Below are 19,825 nucleotides of genomic sequence, written 5' to 3'. Positions count from 1 at the left end.
TCAGTTTTGTATAGACTGGATCAATGAACTTTCCCTTCTTCTGTTGGGCCTGGTCTCTTCCTTCCATCCTCCAGTCCGATGTTTGTCGAGCTGGGTTGACCCATTGTTGGATCGCCCTGCTCCTTGGGATGGCACTGGAGGGTTCTGTGGTTCTACCACATTTTCTCCTCTACTAGTTCCTTTTGCCATCTTGTCATAAGTTCCATCCTGGAGTTCCTCCAAGGCTATGGGGTCTGTCTTTCTAAGACTATTCTTGAAACCTAAGATTGCATAGTCTTCAGGGACCTTTCCGATCTCAGCACATAGTTTTCTCCATCGTGTCACCAAGGAACGAAGCGACTCGTTCGGTCCTCTAGATATTTGAAACAACGCATCAACTTCTGGTCGAATTCGACTGTTATGAATATATGTTTCTAAAAATAGCTCGAATAGGCGAGCAAACGACTTGATTGAGCCTTTGGGTAGATTGTTATACCATAATAGGGATTCATCTCTTAGACTAGCCGGGAAAAATTTACACAACACCACATCGTAGTGATCCCATTGGGTCAGTGTCATACGATAGGTCCTAAGGTGCTCAATTGCATCCCTTGTTCCTGTGAACGGGGGTGTGAACACCGGTAGGGAGCATTTCCTTGGAAATGGCAATCTTAATAGACTTTCCGATAAGGGAGATTGTCCTTATTCTTGCATGACTACTGCCAACTTCTTATTCTCCTGCTTCCCTGTAGCTTCTCTATACATCGCCTCGAGTCGGTTGACTCGGGCTTGGAGTTCATCCTCATCTCGCCTGGTTTCGACCTTCTTTCTTCTTCCCAGAGCTCTTTAGGGCGAGAAATATGGTTCATGAGGGTGATGTCTTGGTCGCTCCAAGTCATCGTCCGATTGTTCAACATATGACACAATCTAGAGAGAGTTGACCTCGAGCCCTCCCCTCGCTTAAGGTTTGTGACTGCGAGATTCTCGGTCTCGTAGTTAATATTTACTTCGTCGATTTAGTTCTTGTTTCGTATGTGTTTGGGATCAACATCTGATGACCCCTCGGGTAGGCTATCCTCGTGGTCGGGCACACCTCTAATTCCCTTAGGAAATCGATCCGTTGTTTCCGCGTTCGAGGTGTTAGGGATGTTAATTCGTTCATCGTCTTGCAGATGCTCGAAAGGGTTTTCCTCCTCTGAGATTTCGTCAATGGTGGTGGGTGGTACCTTCTTGGCTACTTTGCGTTTTAGCCTGCGGTTTCTCCGTTTCAGCCTTCTATTACGCCTTTATAATTTCATCATTCTTTTATTCTGTGCCTCTTGGGTTGTCCTTCTTGGCCTCACAGTTTGTTGCTTGTCTCGGCAAGCAACTCAACCCTCCTGGATAAGTAAGATGAATGTCATCATGCTTCTCGAAGGGGTTTCCCTCACCTTCGGAGCTAGAATTATCAGTTAGTCCTTCCCGATATTGGTCATCGGGTTATCCGTCGCCTGGGATCAGAGCCTCGCCTGGCTCCATATCATCGAGTCCTTCTGTTTGGGCTCCACCATTTACTCCTTGGCTCGCACGAGTAGATCGCCGCGTCACCATTACCTTACGTGCAACATATGCAATAATACTTAATTTGTCTTTTGTTTTAGAAAAGTGGGACCTTAAATTTACAGGTCACATGCAATTACTAAGTCATAATTCAGACTGAACAGTTTAGTACAAGAAGAATTTGCAGTAGATTTTGGAGATATGTGAAACTGTCAAAACATCCCTGTTTTCATGAGGTGTTGATGATGGAGAAAAGGTGTTTTTCCAGTCCTCTTTTTTCGAGAAAATATCTCCTTCAACACGCCATACCCCTACAGGGAAAGAATCTAGTTATGACGATCGAGTACGTTTTTCCCATTCTAGGAAATATATCTCATCATCTTTTAACTTATGATTTCAAACAAACTTTGAGTTTGATAACTGATTATATACTCATTAATTCCTCCCATTGACTTAAATTTAAATTTTTAAGAAGGAGATTCTAAGATTATGGTGAGTTTGATGATGAATATCATGAAAGGCCCGTCTTTTTCAACTCCCATAAGGTGATTGCTTCCTTATGTAGCCTACTGACTAGCATCTCTTCCCATCCCTTTCATGGAGGAGATCGTTTGAGCACCGAAGCGTTTAAAACTCCATGTTTACTCCGATCTACAACTCTCCTGAGATACTTGAGGAAGACTTTAAAAATCTCGAAAATAACAAGAAATCTTTAAAGAAAATTAGTGAAAAAAACGTAGATCTGTTGATCTTGAGGTTCTTCTAGACTTCTCAGATCGTGAAGATCCTTTTTGAGTCCGAGCTCTACTCATTCATCTCAACAGAAATCTACTTTGCAGTGTGAAAACACTTCTCTTACAGAGGTTATGAAAACAATATAGAGATGTTGTTAGGGAGGTAGATTAGATCTTCATACCTCCCTGTTTCTAACGCCAAAATGTAGCTGCATCTTTTCTGACTACTACACCAAGTAAGATTAAGGACTAAAAACTACTTAAACATACAAGATTCAACATGAACAAGATGTAAATAACATGAAATGTAAAGATTGAAACAAGAATATAACGTGGTTTGACCATGAAGACCTACGTCCACGGAGAAGAAGATGTTTTCTTATTGATTATAAGGTCTTACCCTTGAAAGTGTTACAGATCTCTTATAGATTTCTCACTTTCTCTCTATCTAAATCTCTCTCGGGAATTCTCTGTAGAAAGACCATCTAGGATTACATAAGTTATCCATCTCCTGGTACATGGATTGGTATTTATAGACAGAACGAACTCGTAGTCGCTTGATCGTCCGAGTTGGGTGAGTTGTCTTCCATCGTCCTGGATCCATCGGACTCGTTCTATACCGTCCCTCGCGATGGCATACTTGGTCCTCCCTCCGAGTTGTCTCTCTCCCCATTGGATCGTGCTGTCCTTCTGTGGAGATCCTCGTTCTCCATCGCCTCTGGGTCGTAGTATAGATCGTCCGAGTCTTCCGTCACGATGCCCAACTACCCAAGTTCTGTTCTTATCCTTCATTAAATGCAGTCTTGCTTTTTAGACTTGATCGTCTGAGCAGATTAGACCTTTATACACACGCGTCATTCATGTGGCGTTTGTTCAGTTGCCTCGACTGAGACAAATCCTTCTCTCTACGAATGATTCGGTGCTCCAACCTCATCATCTCATCATATATTCATCCCTTGGGATGTTGACACGTGGCCGTCGGGTATTTTACCCACACAAAGACGAGCCTAATAGCATCACATGCTATTTTCCTGCGGCAAGTCTCTTGATTTTGACTTTCCACACGTAGCAAAGTGCTACATGTTTTCCACGAAAACACTCGAGACATCAAACATGTCACAAACTGGGGGATACTCATCAAGGTATTGGTCTGGCGGTTTACAACGTGTGGCGTACAATATGCCCGTTACAATAAAGTGTCATGAAGCGGGACGATTAGTGATGGCAAGAAATATGGTGTAAACGGATCCACTTCCTTCATTATGGAAGCATAAATTCTGACGTTACACGCTACTCCACTTTTTCACCACTCAATCATTTCCACTTCCTACGAGACCTGGGTACGTTTTATTACAACTTGTATAAATAGGTTTCACCTATTTCCACCAGACAACAAGTTTTGGTTCGAGAACAACACAATATCTAGAAATCACCTGATAGCTTTTCATTCTACTAGCCAGTTCTACTTTCTGATACAAGTCATAAACAACCACACCTTCAGAATTAACGATTCTGGTCTCAACACTTTCTTCGCTTCCATCCCTAAGACCAACCCTTCTCCTTCACTTTGTGACCGAAGCAAGCCTACAACGTCCATTTCTTGGTTTATGCCAGGATTGTACAGATTGATCTCTCGAATCAAAAGTACTCCCGTGCAGTGCATTGTTTAGGGTCTAGACTTGTTTCTCATCCCCACACACAAATTTACCAAAACCGGCAGAAACAGTTTTCACCTACGAACACCACCATTGACTAGGTCATTTTGTCAGAACATATCAACGTAACAATCCCCTAGAAAATTTGGATGTTCTTCAGAACCGCATAAGGTATGAACACAAATACCATTTTGTTCACTTACAGTAATATATCTCTTTTGTTGAAGAAAACTCCATCAACGAAATGTCGAGAAGCTAGCAATCCATAACCAAGTCCAAAGTGTATTTAAAGAAGCATGAAGACTCGAGAACACTACCATTAAAAGACTAAACACAAAAGAAGACTTCATCAACTGACAAATTTCTCACAAAAGCAGTGCTATCTCCAGCACTCAAGAAATTCGTTTACCGAAATTGGAAAATCTGGACTCTAAGACTTGCAAGAAAAGACTTAACATAAGTACTTATCATGGGGAGCATCAAATTAAAAGGTATTTTACTCGACAGTCACGTTGTACTATTTTTCCTTCATCAAGGTTTTTCCCACTGGGTTTTCCTTGTCAAGGTTTTAGTGAGGTAAGATATGCATGTCCAGCTCAATTCTAAGTTTACTCACAATTATACTCATTTACCTTCGATCAGGTTTTGTCCCTTTGGGGTTTCCTGACAAGGTTTTAACGAGGCAATTAGCTTAGACACAATGTCATCAGGGTGAGTGTTATAAACGTGCAATTATGTTAAGAATATCTAGGGAAAATCCCGTTTATTACTAGGATGCCCTTATGTCTATCCCTATAAATAAAGGCTCTAATGTAAATCTATTGTGCACATCTAATAAGATTTTTTCTCGTTCTTCGTCTCTATTTGGTGTCTTTCCTTCTTTATTTTCTAGTTTCACAACATTTTTATATCGTTTTTGGTGTCTTTTGACACATTTCTTCATCGTTTTGGGACGATTTTTGTTTGTCATTGTGGGGCGAGTTCTTCAAATTTTAATGGTTGATTCGTGGCTTACTATTCTTGAATCAAAAACATCAGTGATTCATCATGACATCGCTTCCATGTTCGTGTGGTTCGACAAATTTATGGGTAAAGTAATTCTTTGTATTAGGAGCATCTCTTATCGAAGAATAAGATTACATTCAAATTAAATGGTCGTATTTTATTTCCGCGTATACCATCATCTCTCCCTTATACATAAAATTCCTTTGGATATCTTTGTTGTTTATCGCTCTTTCTCTTCGCGATCTACTTTTAATTGATGTCCTTATTTGTACTAGGGTTTTGATTATTTTGTATTTTGACTAGCCCTTAACCCGTGCCATAATGGCACGGGCCGTCATGTTGGTTTATTTTTAATATATCATATAATTTGAGTCCCGAATACTTATCAACTCCTTATGATTTAATATGGGTTTGTCATAAAAATAGTCGGGATTTTTTTTTTTTTTTTTTTTTTCCTTTAATATTTTACCGCCTGAGATTTGCTCAAACGAAAGAAATATAATCTTAACTTCCAAACACTTTTTTATTTAGGTTCATTGCTTGTAGTGAGATAATGCTCTACATGAACATGGAAGTTTAAATATTTTTTTTGGAAATACGTCGTCAGCAATGCTCATCTGAGTGAAATCAACTAATCAATATCGTCCATTAAAGTCTCTCCATGCTCATATTTCGCTCCAACTGACTCATCTATCATGGTCATGTTGTCGATCCTCCAAATAGGCAGAGAATAATATTTTTTTGCATCGAAGGGATGATATAAACTCTCCAATGTGACCTAATTTTCTGTAATTTTTCAACACCCATTAGATGAAAATGTTTAAAATGTGTACCAATTACCTTTTCGAAGGGATTGTATATATGCAAACCTCTGCCATTAAATCTTCAACAAAGTATTGTGCCCAGCAGTTCGTATTAACGAAGGCTTTGGTAACTTCAAAAGTCTTGGACATTTTATCACTTCCATATGTTCCTACCTTCACTTGGAATACAATCTGGCGACACATTACCTCATAAAGAACCTTGAACACATATTGTGCTCCCTGATCCTATTTCAAATTTATAGGTTGTCAATAGATCCTTTACCAAAAGTTGACATCTTCTACGTTGAATATTTATTAAAAAATATGGTATTCTGGATTGTTGCTATCTAAGATTGTAGTTTTCAAAATTGGCCTCTTCAAGTCCCACGACTTTCTAAGTTTATATATCCTGTTTGTTTTTAACATTTTAGTTAGCCATATTATGTTTGTTACTAACTTTAAACTTGATGTCATCTTCTACTGTGAACTTTATGTGATTTAAGAATCGAAATAGTTATACCTCTTTCATTCACATCATCCGTCGTATATCCCAACAATTCTTCTACAAAAATTCCTTTCTTTTGCCGTTTTCGGACCATCAGTAACTTATTATCAAACGCAATCTGTCTAATTTTTGTTGATGTTATGTATTTGCAATGTTCATTTCTTAAATAAACAGATTGTGGAAAAACTAAAAAAAAAAGAAGAACATAAGTATTACATCGGGTCTAAGTTACTATATCCAAAATACTCCCGACACTGCTTCTGGTGCCTTGTTTCCTCAAATTCATCGTTGCATTCTAGACAGTACATGCAACACCAATCATTTGCGAAGTGAGCTATTTGCGCAAGTGTGGTCAATGTATCCCTTACATGTAATAATAATAACAACACGTCCAGTTTTTTCAAGGCGTCCAGTTGTAAATGGTATGAATCTAATATATTTGAATTGTACCTCAATCTTAGATATCACCTTCTTATCACATAACATAGCAATTGAGGAAGGACAAATCTTGACTACTCTTTACATAGGTAGAGTTAGTCAAACTATGTTTTGAAATTGTCTTACGTGGAAATTATTATTAATCCATATTTTAGTAGGCTCCTATCGAAGCCCATCTAATTAGTCCTATAGAAAGTTAATGTTAAATTTTTGACCTTATTTCTTGACCAAATTATTGAAGTATTCTCAGCCATGTTCTGGTTTGTATTATCTACCCATATGTATCTACTCTAACTTCTAACCCAGTGAATGAAACCTATACATATTGATCCGTTATTTGATATTGTCGATTCGTAATCAAGAGGTCGCATGATTTGAGAATATAAAATATAAAAAATATTCTATAAACATCGGAGGCGAAATTTAAATTTATGATTTAGAGTTTTTTATGATGATTTTGATGAACAAACATAATTTTCAAACATATATTTTAGAATGCAAATACATTTTCCCGGTCAATAATGTTTTATATCGGGAATTGAGTGAAAGTTGTTGTCTTTGTAGGTAGTTGTTGCGAAACAACTCGACATTGATGGTCTTTCAGGAAAAAAAATAATAGTACTGGAGAGAGCGATAATGTTCTCTTACGCGGATACACCAATTGCCTTTATATAATACGGATATCGTTTCGGTGATCCAACAGTCCTGATCATATTTTCTTATACGTTCCGGTATCATCTTCGAAATATTTGATTTTTGTCCTTATCAATGGTGCTAAAAACAACCAATTACATCTTTCACAATACAACATTGCATGTTTTGTGAAGATTATTTTTTTACTCGGTCAATAAAACTCACTAAAAAGCAAAAACTATTATTATGCACTACTATTACCAACACCACCACCATAAAAACCATCCACCGCCACTATTTCTTCCACCAGTAGTAATGTTACCGCCTCCACCATTCACAAACACCCGCCACCGTTTATACTAACCCTACTTCCACTACCACCATTAGAATTAATATAGATTTTAATACAATTCTTTATTAATAAAATTATGTATTTGTGTTAGATTTAATTAATCATTTTGAACAATCAATGAGACACTAATTAATTAAATATTTAAAAATGGTTAAGTTAAACAAACCCCAGCGATAAATTTATCTTTTCCAAGGACAAATCCTGACCACTCTTTAATAGACAAATCAATAATAAATAATTTCATATGTTCTGATCTTGATTCTTGTCGCTCATTTAGTTATTACATAACATGGAAATTGATTGCGCCAATTTTTTAAAATGGACATGTCTTTTATCGAGTTTATTTCAACATTAGAATGATCAACCACGTTTTATACTTTATAATATAACGTTACATATTTTGTGGCGTTACGAAATCAGCATAATATGTTTTTGTTCACCAATACCCGCCACCACTATAAAACCATATGAATCCATTTTTTTTATCCACCACCACCTAGTGACAGAGCCAAGGGTTGACTAACCTGGCTCTAACCCCTTAAATTTTTAATAACTACATAAATTTTTTAGTTTATTTTATAAATATTACTTTGTCCATATATATTTATGGTTTAATCCACCAAAGTTTATATGTTTTTGGGTGTCCAAATAGACGTATGACCATTACTGTGTTTAACAATTTAAACAATGTCAAAATAGTACAAGATAATTTTCTAATTAAATCGTGTTTTATCCACCACCACCTAGTGGCAGAGCCAAGGGTTTACTAACCTGACTCTGACCCCTTAAATTTCTACTAATAACTACATAAATTTTTTAGTTTATTTTATAAATAGTACTTTGTCCATATATATTTCTGGTTTAGTCCACCAAAGTTTACATGTTTCTTATTTTAAAAAAAATAGGCCTCCTCAATGTCAATTTTTCACTCCACCACTGCCACTATCACTGCCGCCCACCCCATGTAGGTTGTTGGATGCAATTCTAATTTTCAATCACAAATTCCATGTATGAGGTTTAGATTAAACAAAATGTCGTCAATTGATTAGTTTCATTATTATTTTTTCGTGTATATATTCTTTTTTGTATTGCAATCAATTTTATTTTAACATTAAAAAATCATGATTTGTACGATATAGTACCAAAGTTAACAGGGGTACCATTTGGGTGATCCAACTACGATCATGCAAATATTATCTTGTATGATATCATCTTGTATGAAATATATGGTACCTTCCTTTATCAAAAGTGTTAAAAACAACCAACCACGTCTTCCACACTACAATATTATCGATGTTGTAACGATAACATAAAATTAATATTGTCCATCACTACTCACCAGCACTCACCATCACTACTTCTTCCACCACAAACCAGGGGCGGAGCCAGGATTTTGAGGAAAGAGGGAGAAAAAACTCTTGGCAAGTTGGATACTTGTGAAAAATGGACTTTATATCCCATTTTATGATAAAAGAACAAAAATAAATATAATTGTGCTTGGCGCCGCCCTTAACCACCACTAATCTTTCGGCCTCCACCTCTTCTACTACTCATTGTCGCCAAAAATGTCTATTGATATTATTTATCAAAATTACTTATTAATAGAAATAAATATTATGATTAATTAAGAAAACATTTATAATTAAAAAATGATTAGTCATTTATTAGGAGCAATAAGTGAAACACTAATTAATAAAACACTTTATAATGAATATATTATTTATTATGTGCAATTAGTGAAAGACTAATTAATAAAGCAATTATGATATTTAAGTTGAACAAACCACCACCGTTGATTTATATTTTCTATTAATTCCAACCAAGGTGGAACACTGGTTAGAGGCCACTCTTATGACACAATAGGTCATGAGTTCGAACCTCCCCGTTATAATTTTTGAAAATCCATATCTTGAGTTGAGTATTCATTTTTCATTCATAATATTGGAATTAATGCCACACGTGCGAGTTATAGGGGGTGGTTAGGAGAACCACAACCCTTGATTTATCTTTGTCCGGACAAATCCTGACCACCACTAACAAATGCTAACTTAGCCTAGCTTTGTGTTTGTACTAATGATGTTTTTTTTTATTTTTGTAAGCCAACATATAATCACGATTTTGATTTGAATTAATTGAAATATGTTGATTTTCCGAAAAATAAACAACGTAGCTTGGATGATAATTGTGAAATAATAAACAAACAAAAGAGACATATGAAACAAATATACCGATATATCGCCGTGGTAGTTGGAAACGTCGTCCAACCAGCAATAATATAGTATCTTTAACCCATGTTCGTTAGATAATAACATGCATATATTGCTTTTGGAACTTCAAAAGTCATCCAACGTACAAATATATCAAACAGATGATAGTTACAACGTGTTCGGTTGGGATAATTTGAAGACCAATAATGTAATTACTAGTAGTTGGATTCGTGGGAATTGAATTATACGATAATTAATGTTTTCTTGGCTACAAATATACGTGTTCGGTTGACGGAATTTAGTCGAAGTCTCAGAAAATAAATTTATTAAAAATTAGATTCCTTTAATAAGCCTATTTTTCCTCGATTATCTATTCATTTTATCGACATATATATCACAACTTTAAATCTCCATTATTATGATGATGTGAAATAAAGTGATTGATTCACCAACATCGTGGTTTCCTGAACGGAAAAAGTAAAACAAGACCTAATTGAGTTATTAATTCTTGGTAGGATTTAATATGGTAGAACAGGATAATTTAGTCATTTTAAATAAAATAAATATTGATTCCTTGTAATCCGATTACATTGCAGTCTCTAACCGATGGAGGATTTGAAGGGAATCGAATTCACTCAGAATCCAATTCCGAGTATATTTCTTTATTCGGTTGGGTGGAATTGGTCAGATTACCTTGTAATCTTATTATAAAGATCTGGATTCCCCCAACCGAACACACTATTAGTATACAAATTCTGACGATGGAAACGACTGTTTCCTCGATGATTTTAAGCTTAAAATATATCATTTGGGAAAGTAACTTATATAAATAATTTGTACAAGGTCTGGGGTATTTAAGGGTTTAAAATTATATATGATCAGAGACAACCTTATTGGATTTAGTAATACCATGTCTTACTCGTTTGATTTGGGGTTTGGTACACTCCCGTGGAATCCGGTACCCCCATTAGCAGCCTTGCGGTGATACCTAGAATTGTCAATGTGAATTCAATACCCAATAGCCGTTTCTGAATATCCTCCGACAGATTAATTTCCAACGTAACGGTTAACGAATATCAGATTCGGAAAGCTTATCGGAGCTTTTAATGTTATCGTAACAGAACATGATGTGCCAGTTTCCGTTAGGTTAATATCCGATACCTTTAGTATATAACTAGATCGGAAAATTATCTACGTAATACCCTTTATGTTTACTCTTAGGATATTTGATTTCATCTCTCCTAAGTAGATATTGAAAATTATCAGAAATTATCGGAGTTTATTGGAAACTTTCGGATCATGAGTAGATATTAGAATTGATTTTTAATATCCCGTCGAAGTTATCGGAAAAATATCTAATAACCTTATTATAACAGAATCAGAATTGATTTTTAATATTCCGTCGAAGTTATCGGAAAAATATCTGATAACCTTATTATAACAGAATCAGAATTGATTTTTAATATCCCGTCAAAAATTATCGGATATCGGATATTCGATAAGCCTTATCATAACGGAATCCGATGAGCCAGTTTCCGTTTAGGTAAGTTTCATTCACAGCCCTAGTTATACCGGATCTTTATTTGCTATTTATTCCGTTTAGGTATATATATATACCTCATGAGATCGGGTTCAATATATTTATTTGCTTCAGAAAGAAAAAAATCGGGTTCGAAAGAAAAACCCTAAGTAGCAATTCCGCCTCTCATAGACAAACCCTGACTCGAGAAGATAATCGGAAATTCTTGTGTTACTGGGTTCGAAGTGATTATGGCGTTTTCTTCTTCTTCTTCTTCTGGTAATCAACAATATGTTCGATGTGGTCTAAATTTTCTCAAAATATATAAAACCACCACCGCCAACAACAACTGCAACGATCCAGAGTTATCTCAATCTCAAGCAGCTACGGCTGAAGTGGAAGAAGATGAACGACCTCCATATGTTATCGTTGTCCATGGTCCTCCAAAGGTAATTTAACTTATTAAAATTGATAATGGATTGGTATAATTAGTGATTCTAATTGGGTATTCTGTTCTACTAGGTTGGGAAGTCCCTATTGATTAGCTCACTAATTGAGCATTATACCGAGGAAAATCTTAATTTTCATGCGAAGCCCTGTTACCATCACATCAGGTATATTGAGTTATTTCTAGACAAATTGGTGTCATGGTCTCATTATGTATTTTGGTAGAACCTATTTTCATTAAATTTTGTTTTCTTTTGGTCAGGGGGGAGAAGAAGAATACAATTTGTGGAGTGTCCCAATAATGTTAATGGTATGCGTGATGCTGCAAAGTATGCTGACGCGGTAATATTGCTCATTGATGCATATGTTGGGTTTCAACTGGTAAGTAATTCCAATGATTGCGAGTTATAATTTGCTACCATTCGCTTTAGGTTCATACTTGATAACAATCGGGACTAGTCTAGTTTTATTTCGATACATTTTCTTTTAAGAATTTGGATGTCCTCTGCAGTTCGTCATCTTTTGTGCATTTGTTTCTTCTCGGAGACAATGTGAATAGAATATACTGTTTGTTACAAATATCCCAAATGGTACCTCAACATAAAAAGTTAGTATGTGTCGTTGATATATCGTAGTATGTATAGATCCATTGGAATCCCCGGAACAACGATTAGGAGTTGATATATAACTTGTTTGGTTTGCTTCCAAATAGCCCTAATATCGATTTGATGGTAACATTTGAAACTTTGGAATGTATTTTTAATTCTTTGTGATCGATTTTTAAAAGAAGCAGGTTGGTATGATAATTCTAATTGCAAGATGCTTTTGTTTATTTCAGGAAACATTTGAGTTTGTTAACATGTTACGAGTTCACGGCATGCCGAAAGTTATGGGGGTGCTGACAAGTCTTGATATGTTCGAAAATGTTGAAATACTAACAAAAACCAAAGAATGCCTCATGAGTCGTTTCTGTACTCAAATATATGAAGGAGCAAGACTATTCTGTTTATCTGGACTCAAACGTGGGATGTAAGTTTCTTATGATTTAATGATATTGCAAATTAGCTTCATATATTTCATGCGTGTATCTTATACCAATTTTCAAAATTCAAGGGACTCACTGAAAGTAAAATAGATTCAAGAATAGTCCATCAAGGTTTCTTATCTATTTTAACAGGTACCCAAAGCATGAAATTCTTGATCTGGCAAGCTTCATATCTGTTATGGAATTTCATCCGTTGCCAAGGCGAGCTGCACAACCTTATGTGTTGGTAGACCGTTTTGAAGATGTTACTAGGCCAGAAAGAGTGCTGCTGGATAACAGATGCAGTAGGGACATTGTTTTGTACGGTTATCTTCGAGGTTGTGATATTAAGAAAGGAACTAAGGTACTTCTCTTAGAGATGCTAATTGATGCCAATCTTGCTTTTTATCCTGTCACTTTTTGGAAATAGAGCTGTAATTGCACCAGTCACTTTGTTTACTGTAAACACAATAAACGTTGTTTGTTTGTCCCGTTTTCTTCTGTGTTGATCAGTACCTGAAATTTCACTTTTTCTACCATGAGATTTACTTGAATATTGTCATGCTAATATGAAAACTGACTTGACGAATATTATGCCAGGTGCACATTGCTGGTGTTGGTGATTTCTCTCTATCTAGTGTAACAAGCATACTCGATCCCTGCCCTTTACTGGCTGGTCCCAGAAGGAAGAGATCTCAAAAAGGTGATATCCTAGCTCCATTTTCTCAATCTAACGAGCTGTATTTTTTCCCCACAGTGTTTGTTGTATGATTACCCGAATCACAGAAGAAACATCACTATCTTTCTGAACACGTATTTCTATGGATATATATTTGTATATATTAGGAAAAGAGCATGATGAGAGAGAGGGTTTCAGACCTGGGACTTATCTAAGGTTGGAGGTTCAAGACGTTCCATTCGAGATGGTTGAAAATTATGATCCTTATCATCCTATTCTTGTGGGAGCGTTCAGTCCTGCAGAAAAGAATGTTGGATACATGCAGGTTAATAAGCCTTCTCATTTTACTATCGTAAAGTTTGCTGCACTTTAATTGTGCTCGTGGAATGCAAGTATAACTTAATATCGATGTTGCTGCATATGAACAGCAAGATACAGCTGCTATTGATTTTACGGTGGAAGAAGAACGACCACCATATGTTGTTGTTGTCCACGGAACTCACAAGGTAATTTTACGTATTAAAATTTGATGACAGATAATTAGCCAAGTTTGGTGCTTCCAACTGACATTGTATTCTGTTCTAGGTTGGGAAGTCCCTATTGATTAGGTCAATAGTCGACCATTACGCCAAGGAAAATCTATTCTACATGCATGGCCCAGTTACGATCATATCAGGTATGTTTCTTACCACCTTAGACAGATTGGTTTGGTTTGGTGGTCTCACTATGTGTTTTGGTTTTTTGTTAGGTGAGCAAAGACGAATACAGTTTGTGGAATGCCCTAATAATATTAATGGTATGCTTGATGCTGCAAAGTATGCTGACGCTGTCATATTGCTCATTGACGTATATATCGGTTTTGAAATGGTATGTAATTGTTTGAAAGGCCGGAATATATATTTTTAGTAGCCTTTCCTTCAGCAACAATTTTGAGTTATCATTGCTACCATTTTTATTGATTCGTACAACAATTAGAGCTAGGTCACAGTAAGTTACTGTGGTATTTTAATTGTAAGATGTTTTTGCTGATTCCAGGAAACGTTCGAGTTTGTGAACATTTTACGAGTTCATGGCATGCCGAAGATCATGGGAGTGCTGACATCTCTTGATTTGTGCGAAAATGTTGAGAAACTATCAAGAACGAAAGAATATCTCATGAATCATTTCTGTAGTGAAATATGTGAAGGAGCAAGACTATTCTGTTTATCTGGACTCGAACATGGGATGTAAGTTTCTTATGATTTAATAATATTGCAAATTAGCTTCGTATATTTCATGCGAGTATACCATGTTGTAAGATTTAAGGGACTTACTAAAAGTAAAATAGATTTAAGAATATTCCATCAAGGTTTCTTGTCTATTCTAACAGGTACCCAAAGCATGAAATTCTTGATCTGGCTGGCTTCATCTCGGTTATGGAATTCCATCCTTCGTCTTGGCGAGCTGCACAACCTTATGTGTTGGTAGACCGTTTTGAAGACGTTACTCAGCCAGAAAGTGTGCTCATGGATAACAGATGCAATAGGGACATTGTTTTGTATGGTTATCTTCGAGGTCGTGATATCAAGAAAGGAACCAAGGTACTTCTTTTAGCGATGCTAAACGACGCCAATCTTGCTTTTTATTCTGTCACTTTATGGAACTATAGCCGACTTCTGTAAATACATCCTTCTAAAATCAGCCACATCCACATTTGCATATCCAATTGTTATAACATACTCCGGAATCACATATTGCTCGTAATTATGCGTGATTAGAATCATCTAATTATCTGAAACCCTTTTAAATTAGTCTATTTTCTTCATATTATATAAACTCATGTATATTTGATAAAGTGGGAATAAGTAGGGACTGTTTTTAGAAATTTTGCTAACTGTTAGAGCTCAGTAGCTTACAGAGATTTACAGTGGTAGGAGACTCGTGTCATCTGATGCTAAGTTGCCTGGGTCCGTTTCCTTTGTTGGTTGATATTTTTGACTCATTCCCGATTCTCTTATTAGATCATAACAGGACAATGTTTCTGGAAAATTTTGTGTTGATGTCATTTTACTCTTGTAGTATATGATATTATGAAAAAAGGGAATCGTCACTGGTAGAGGGTCAAGACTTCCATCGAGTATCAATATCATCTGCTTTCTTCTTTTCTCTCAGTTCTGTAGAGATATGCAACTCAAAATTTTAGGTCGATGTTGTTTTTTATTTTGTTCTTTAATATGCCATAGTAATTTGACAGTTTTGGGCTAGTGTTTTTTATTATTTTTTGTCTCATTCACGGATTCACTACTTTATTGTGTTGATTTTTAACTATTGGATGGCCAATATATTGTCGGTTGCCCGTATTAGTGAATTTTGGCTCCAAGTAATATCATGAGTTTTACTATAATGACTTGAGGTTTATTGCGACAGGTGCACATTGCAGGTGTTGGTGATTTCCCTCTAGTTGGTGTAACTAGCTTCGTCGATCCTTGCCCTTTACTGGATGCTCCCAAAACGAAGAGGTCTCTGCAAGGTGATGTCTTATTTCTTTTTCACGCAATATTTGTAGAATGATTAATCAGAGAGAAGAAACATCATGTTATTGCCACAGATTTCTATAGATCTTTTGTAGTAATCTTTATGCTATTCTCACAATTATTTTTTAAATTCTCTAATCTTGCATATATCAGGAAAAGATCAGAATGAGAGCGAGGGTTTCAGACCAGGGACTTATCTAAGGTTGGAGGTCCGAGACGTTCCTTTTGAGATGGTTGGAAACATTGATCCTTGTCATCCGATTCTAGTTGGAGGAATCAGTCCTGCAGAAGTAAATGTTGGATATATGCAGGTTAGAATGCCTGCTCATATTACTAGCGTACTGTGAAGTATGTTATACTGCATGTTTACATCTCATGACTGTTTTCGGTTGTTCTTCCAGGCGACACTTAAGCGACATACTTGGCACAGGAAATTGTTGAAGACAAAGGACCCTATCATTGTTTCCATTGGTTGGAGGCGGTACCAGACGACCCCTATATATGCCATGGAGGATCGCAGTAAGCGGCTTCGAATGCTCAATTACACCCCCGTAGACACGCAGTGTCTTGCAATGTTTTGGGGCCCTCTGGCTTCCCCCAGTACTAGAATTGTTGCTGTACAGAGTCTGCCAGAAAATAAGGTTTGATATGTTCTATTATAAACTAAAACACCCTACTGTGTTTAATTGCATATTTTGGATGCCCCTGATTTTCTGAAAGCATCTAGTTGGAAATCAGGAAAAACAATAAGTTGATACCTCCCATCCTAGACCATTAAATTCATGAAAAACGGGGGATGTGGCCTCTCGATTTAAGCAGATGTAATTAATCTATACCCGATGCATAAGAGAATTTATGATTTACTGTTTTTCATCATGTAATAAGTGTGTTGTAGTCCACTTTCTCTGAATGGCTTCGTTTGAATCCTCAGGCAGCATTTCGTATTTTAGCTACTGCTGTTGTAGTTGATTTGGACCATGCTGCGAAGATCACAAAGAAGTTCAAACGGTCTGGAACTCCCTGGAAGATCTCTGGGAAGGCTGCTCTAATTAGAGACCTGTTTAAATCGGATCATGAAATTAATAGGTTTAAAGATGCAAAAATTTGGACTGATAGCGGAACTCAGGGGAAGGTTAATAAGGTTAGCATTGTAAGTGTTGCATCTTTGGTTGGTAGTACTGTATTCGCTCTTGCGTTCAACTATTGTATCTTGAGATCCAGTATTCATGTGGCTTGGTTTTGTGTAGGCTGTAAAAAAAGTGTTCGTGGATAGACCGAGAAGGAAGAAAGTCGGTCTTGCTAGAGAAGGGATTGCTAAGTGCACGTTTAAGCGCAAAATTTGTATGAGGGATACCGTTTTCATGCGTGTGTCGAAGGAAGTTGAGGTTCCTCGTTTCTTCTGCCCGTTGGTGCCTACACCTAGTTTATCAGATAGGGTTAGTGCCTAATTTTTGATTTTATTTGTGGAGTTTTATTCTTTCATATCTGACTTGTGTGCGTGTTTCTTAATGTTGTGTTTATTATACACAACGAAATAAAGATCGAGAAAATCAAGGAAAGAGACTCATTAAAACCGGAAACCGAGGACAAGAATGTCAAGGATTATACTGTGTGGAGGCGGGAATCGCTGAAAGGACGACGTATGGTGGGCTTCTTCGAGAGACAGCCCAGCTTACAAGACCTAACTTATGCTAGGAATTTTGAGTTGTACCATGTAAGATAATAGTATTGGCTGAGCAAGGCCTTTCCCATATTTATTTATTTTCAGAATTTTTAATGCGTTTCCAGAGATTGATTTTGGGTTCGGTTTGTTGTTTCATTGTACAGTGTAACAAAGAGGAGCAAAAGGAATTCGAGAAACATCCAGTGATGGCGATTTCGAAGGAAGAAGAGATGTTAGAAATACACAAGAGAAGAGAGATTAGGAAGAAATACCAACCACAGCCTAGGTCACAATGGTCTAAAAATGAACGGGTCTGGCGTTGCTCAAAAGATCTGTATGGAGATATGACTCCCACTTATCTTACCTTCTTTGGACCCTGGCGTCAAATTAAATTGAAGAAATAGAATATCTTAAACTTATGTTGTCATATCTGTATCGAAAGCATAGTTCTCTTGGTGTATCCACATGAATTTGCTTTAAGTTCTACTAGATTTTTATTATGCAGAAAATGAAACATTTTGCTTTGAACTGGAGATGCAGAGCTATTTTGCGTAAAGCTTTGTAGGAGACAGATTAGCTAGTTTTTCCTTCTCTTGTATTAGAAGGAAATGTAATGGTTTAGCAGACAGATTAGCAAAATACTTGTAGTAGTAGATTCTAGGAGTTGATAGTCTGAGGAAGGATATTTGGGTAGAAAAACTTTGCATTCCAAGCAATGTAAACTTGTTTTCTTAGTTCTTTATAAAAAAAATTATATATTAAAATGAAAGTCTAAAGTGTCAAGAAATACAAGAGCACCCCTATATTTAATAATTATTTTCAAAAAAAAATCCAAGTGAACTAAAAATTCAACATCGCTCCGTTCAAAAGTGGGCATTTGTCCCCCTGGGCTTTGCTTTCCCGAGCCTGGCTTCCGCTGGTTCAATCAAGTGCACAATTTAATATCAGCAAGCAAAACGATGGAAAATTAATGCCGAGTAGTCAAAATTAAACGAGACATTCACACAATATATGCTCTATCCGTTTTATTCATGCGCACTCACGGGATGTATGAAAATAAAAAGCCAAAAAATACAGTACTTATCGTCCAAGTTGTAACAGAGGCAAATGAATAGAAGCTATAGAGCTCTCTTTCTAAGCATGCATAGTATATACTATTCTCAGATTCCTGTAACGATCGCTCAATTGGACGGATTAAAGTTAGATTGGAAAAATAAAATACAGCAACTGCTTAGTTGAAAGTTGAGTTGTAGGAGAGAACTAAAAATGATAATGAGACCGAGTTTGGTGCATCCTCTGGCTTTTGTTTTCCTTAAGAAGCTGAGATGATTTTTTTCCTTCTAAATTCTTGAATGAGTTAAATTTGTAGACAACAATAAATCTGATTTTTGTATAGTGATTATGAATTGGAAAGCAATTATAGATAGTGTTAGATTTTGAAAATATTGTTTGCCACTACGCAGAGTTTCCTTTCAAACTTGAACAAACTCGTATCTTCCCATAAGTCACCATTAATGCCTTTTGGAAGCGTCTGTTGGTGATGAAACGACATAACCAACATGCATGAATATCACTATAAGTAGCGAAGATGTTCTCTCATTCTTCACAATCAATTCAACTTGTTTTCTCTCTTTCTAAAGCATCATCAGAAACATCTCTCGTGTGTTCTTGGTTGGGTCAAGGGGTGCAAACCTTGAATCCAATTTCTCTGTTGTAGGGCTTTCATTGTATCCTGAAGGCATTATTTCACATACCTGTTGCAATCGCCAATTGATATTTGGAGGGTAGAAATAATCGTCTAAAAGAAATCTATTCGAGCCTTGAAAGTCAGGAGTACAACAATTTCTTTTCTGTTTATTCCATCCTCTATTTTGAACCCATTTTCCAACAGATAGTAGGTGAGAAAGGGGAGTTTAAGAACTATCTCTGTAACGATTCTTATGGTGTTCAGCTCGAGTTTTTGGCTCAAGTTGGTTTTATTTGAAATTAAATTTTAATCTTTTTTGATTTCAAGAAAAACATTAGATGAATTAAATTTATAGACAACAATACTAACATCAGTCGAGTTAACGCTCTTGAGGCCAACAATACCCGAACACTTACTGGTAGGTTGCTAGTCGTTGGGATTTC

At 36.4% G+C, this 19,825-nt stretch overlaps 1 protein-coding gene and 1 pseudogene across 1 annotated transcript; one reads left to right on the top strand and one right to left on the bottom strand.

Moving 5' to 3' along the window:
* Positions 1–558, bottom strand: LOC113316452. The gene has a single exon (XM_026564629.1). The coding sequence runs from the start codon at positions 556–558 to the stop codon at positions 1–3; it is 558 nt and encodes a 185-aa protein (XP_026420414.1).
* Positions 559–11,486: 10,928 nt separating this feature from the next.
* LOC113318874 lies at positions 11,487–18,278 on the top strand (annotated as a pseudogene).
* The last annotated feature ends 1,547 nt before the right edge of the window (positions 18,279–19,825 follow it).

The sequence above is a fragment of the Papaver somniferum genome, chromosome 10, assembly GCF_003573695.1.
Source record: "Papaver somniferum cultivar HN1 chromosome 10, ASM357369v1, whole genome shotgun sequence".
Taxonomy (NCBI): Eukaryota; Viridiplantae; Streptophyta; class Magnoliopsida; order Ranunculales; family Papaveraceae; genus Papaver; species Papaver somniferum.
Note: the sequence above shows the minus strand (reverse complement) of the source record. Positions and strands in the feature narration are given on the sequence as shown.

Coding starts and splice junctions, on each gene's coding strand:
- LOC113316452 (XM_026564629.1), bottom strand. CDS start 558: ATGACACTGACCCAATGGGATCACTACGATGTGGTGTTGTGTAAATTT.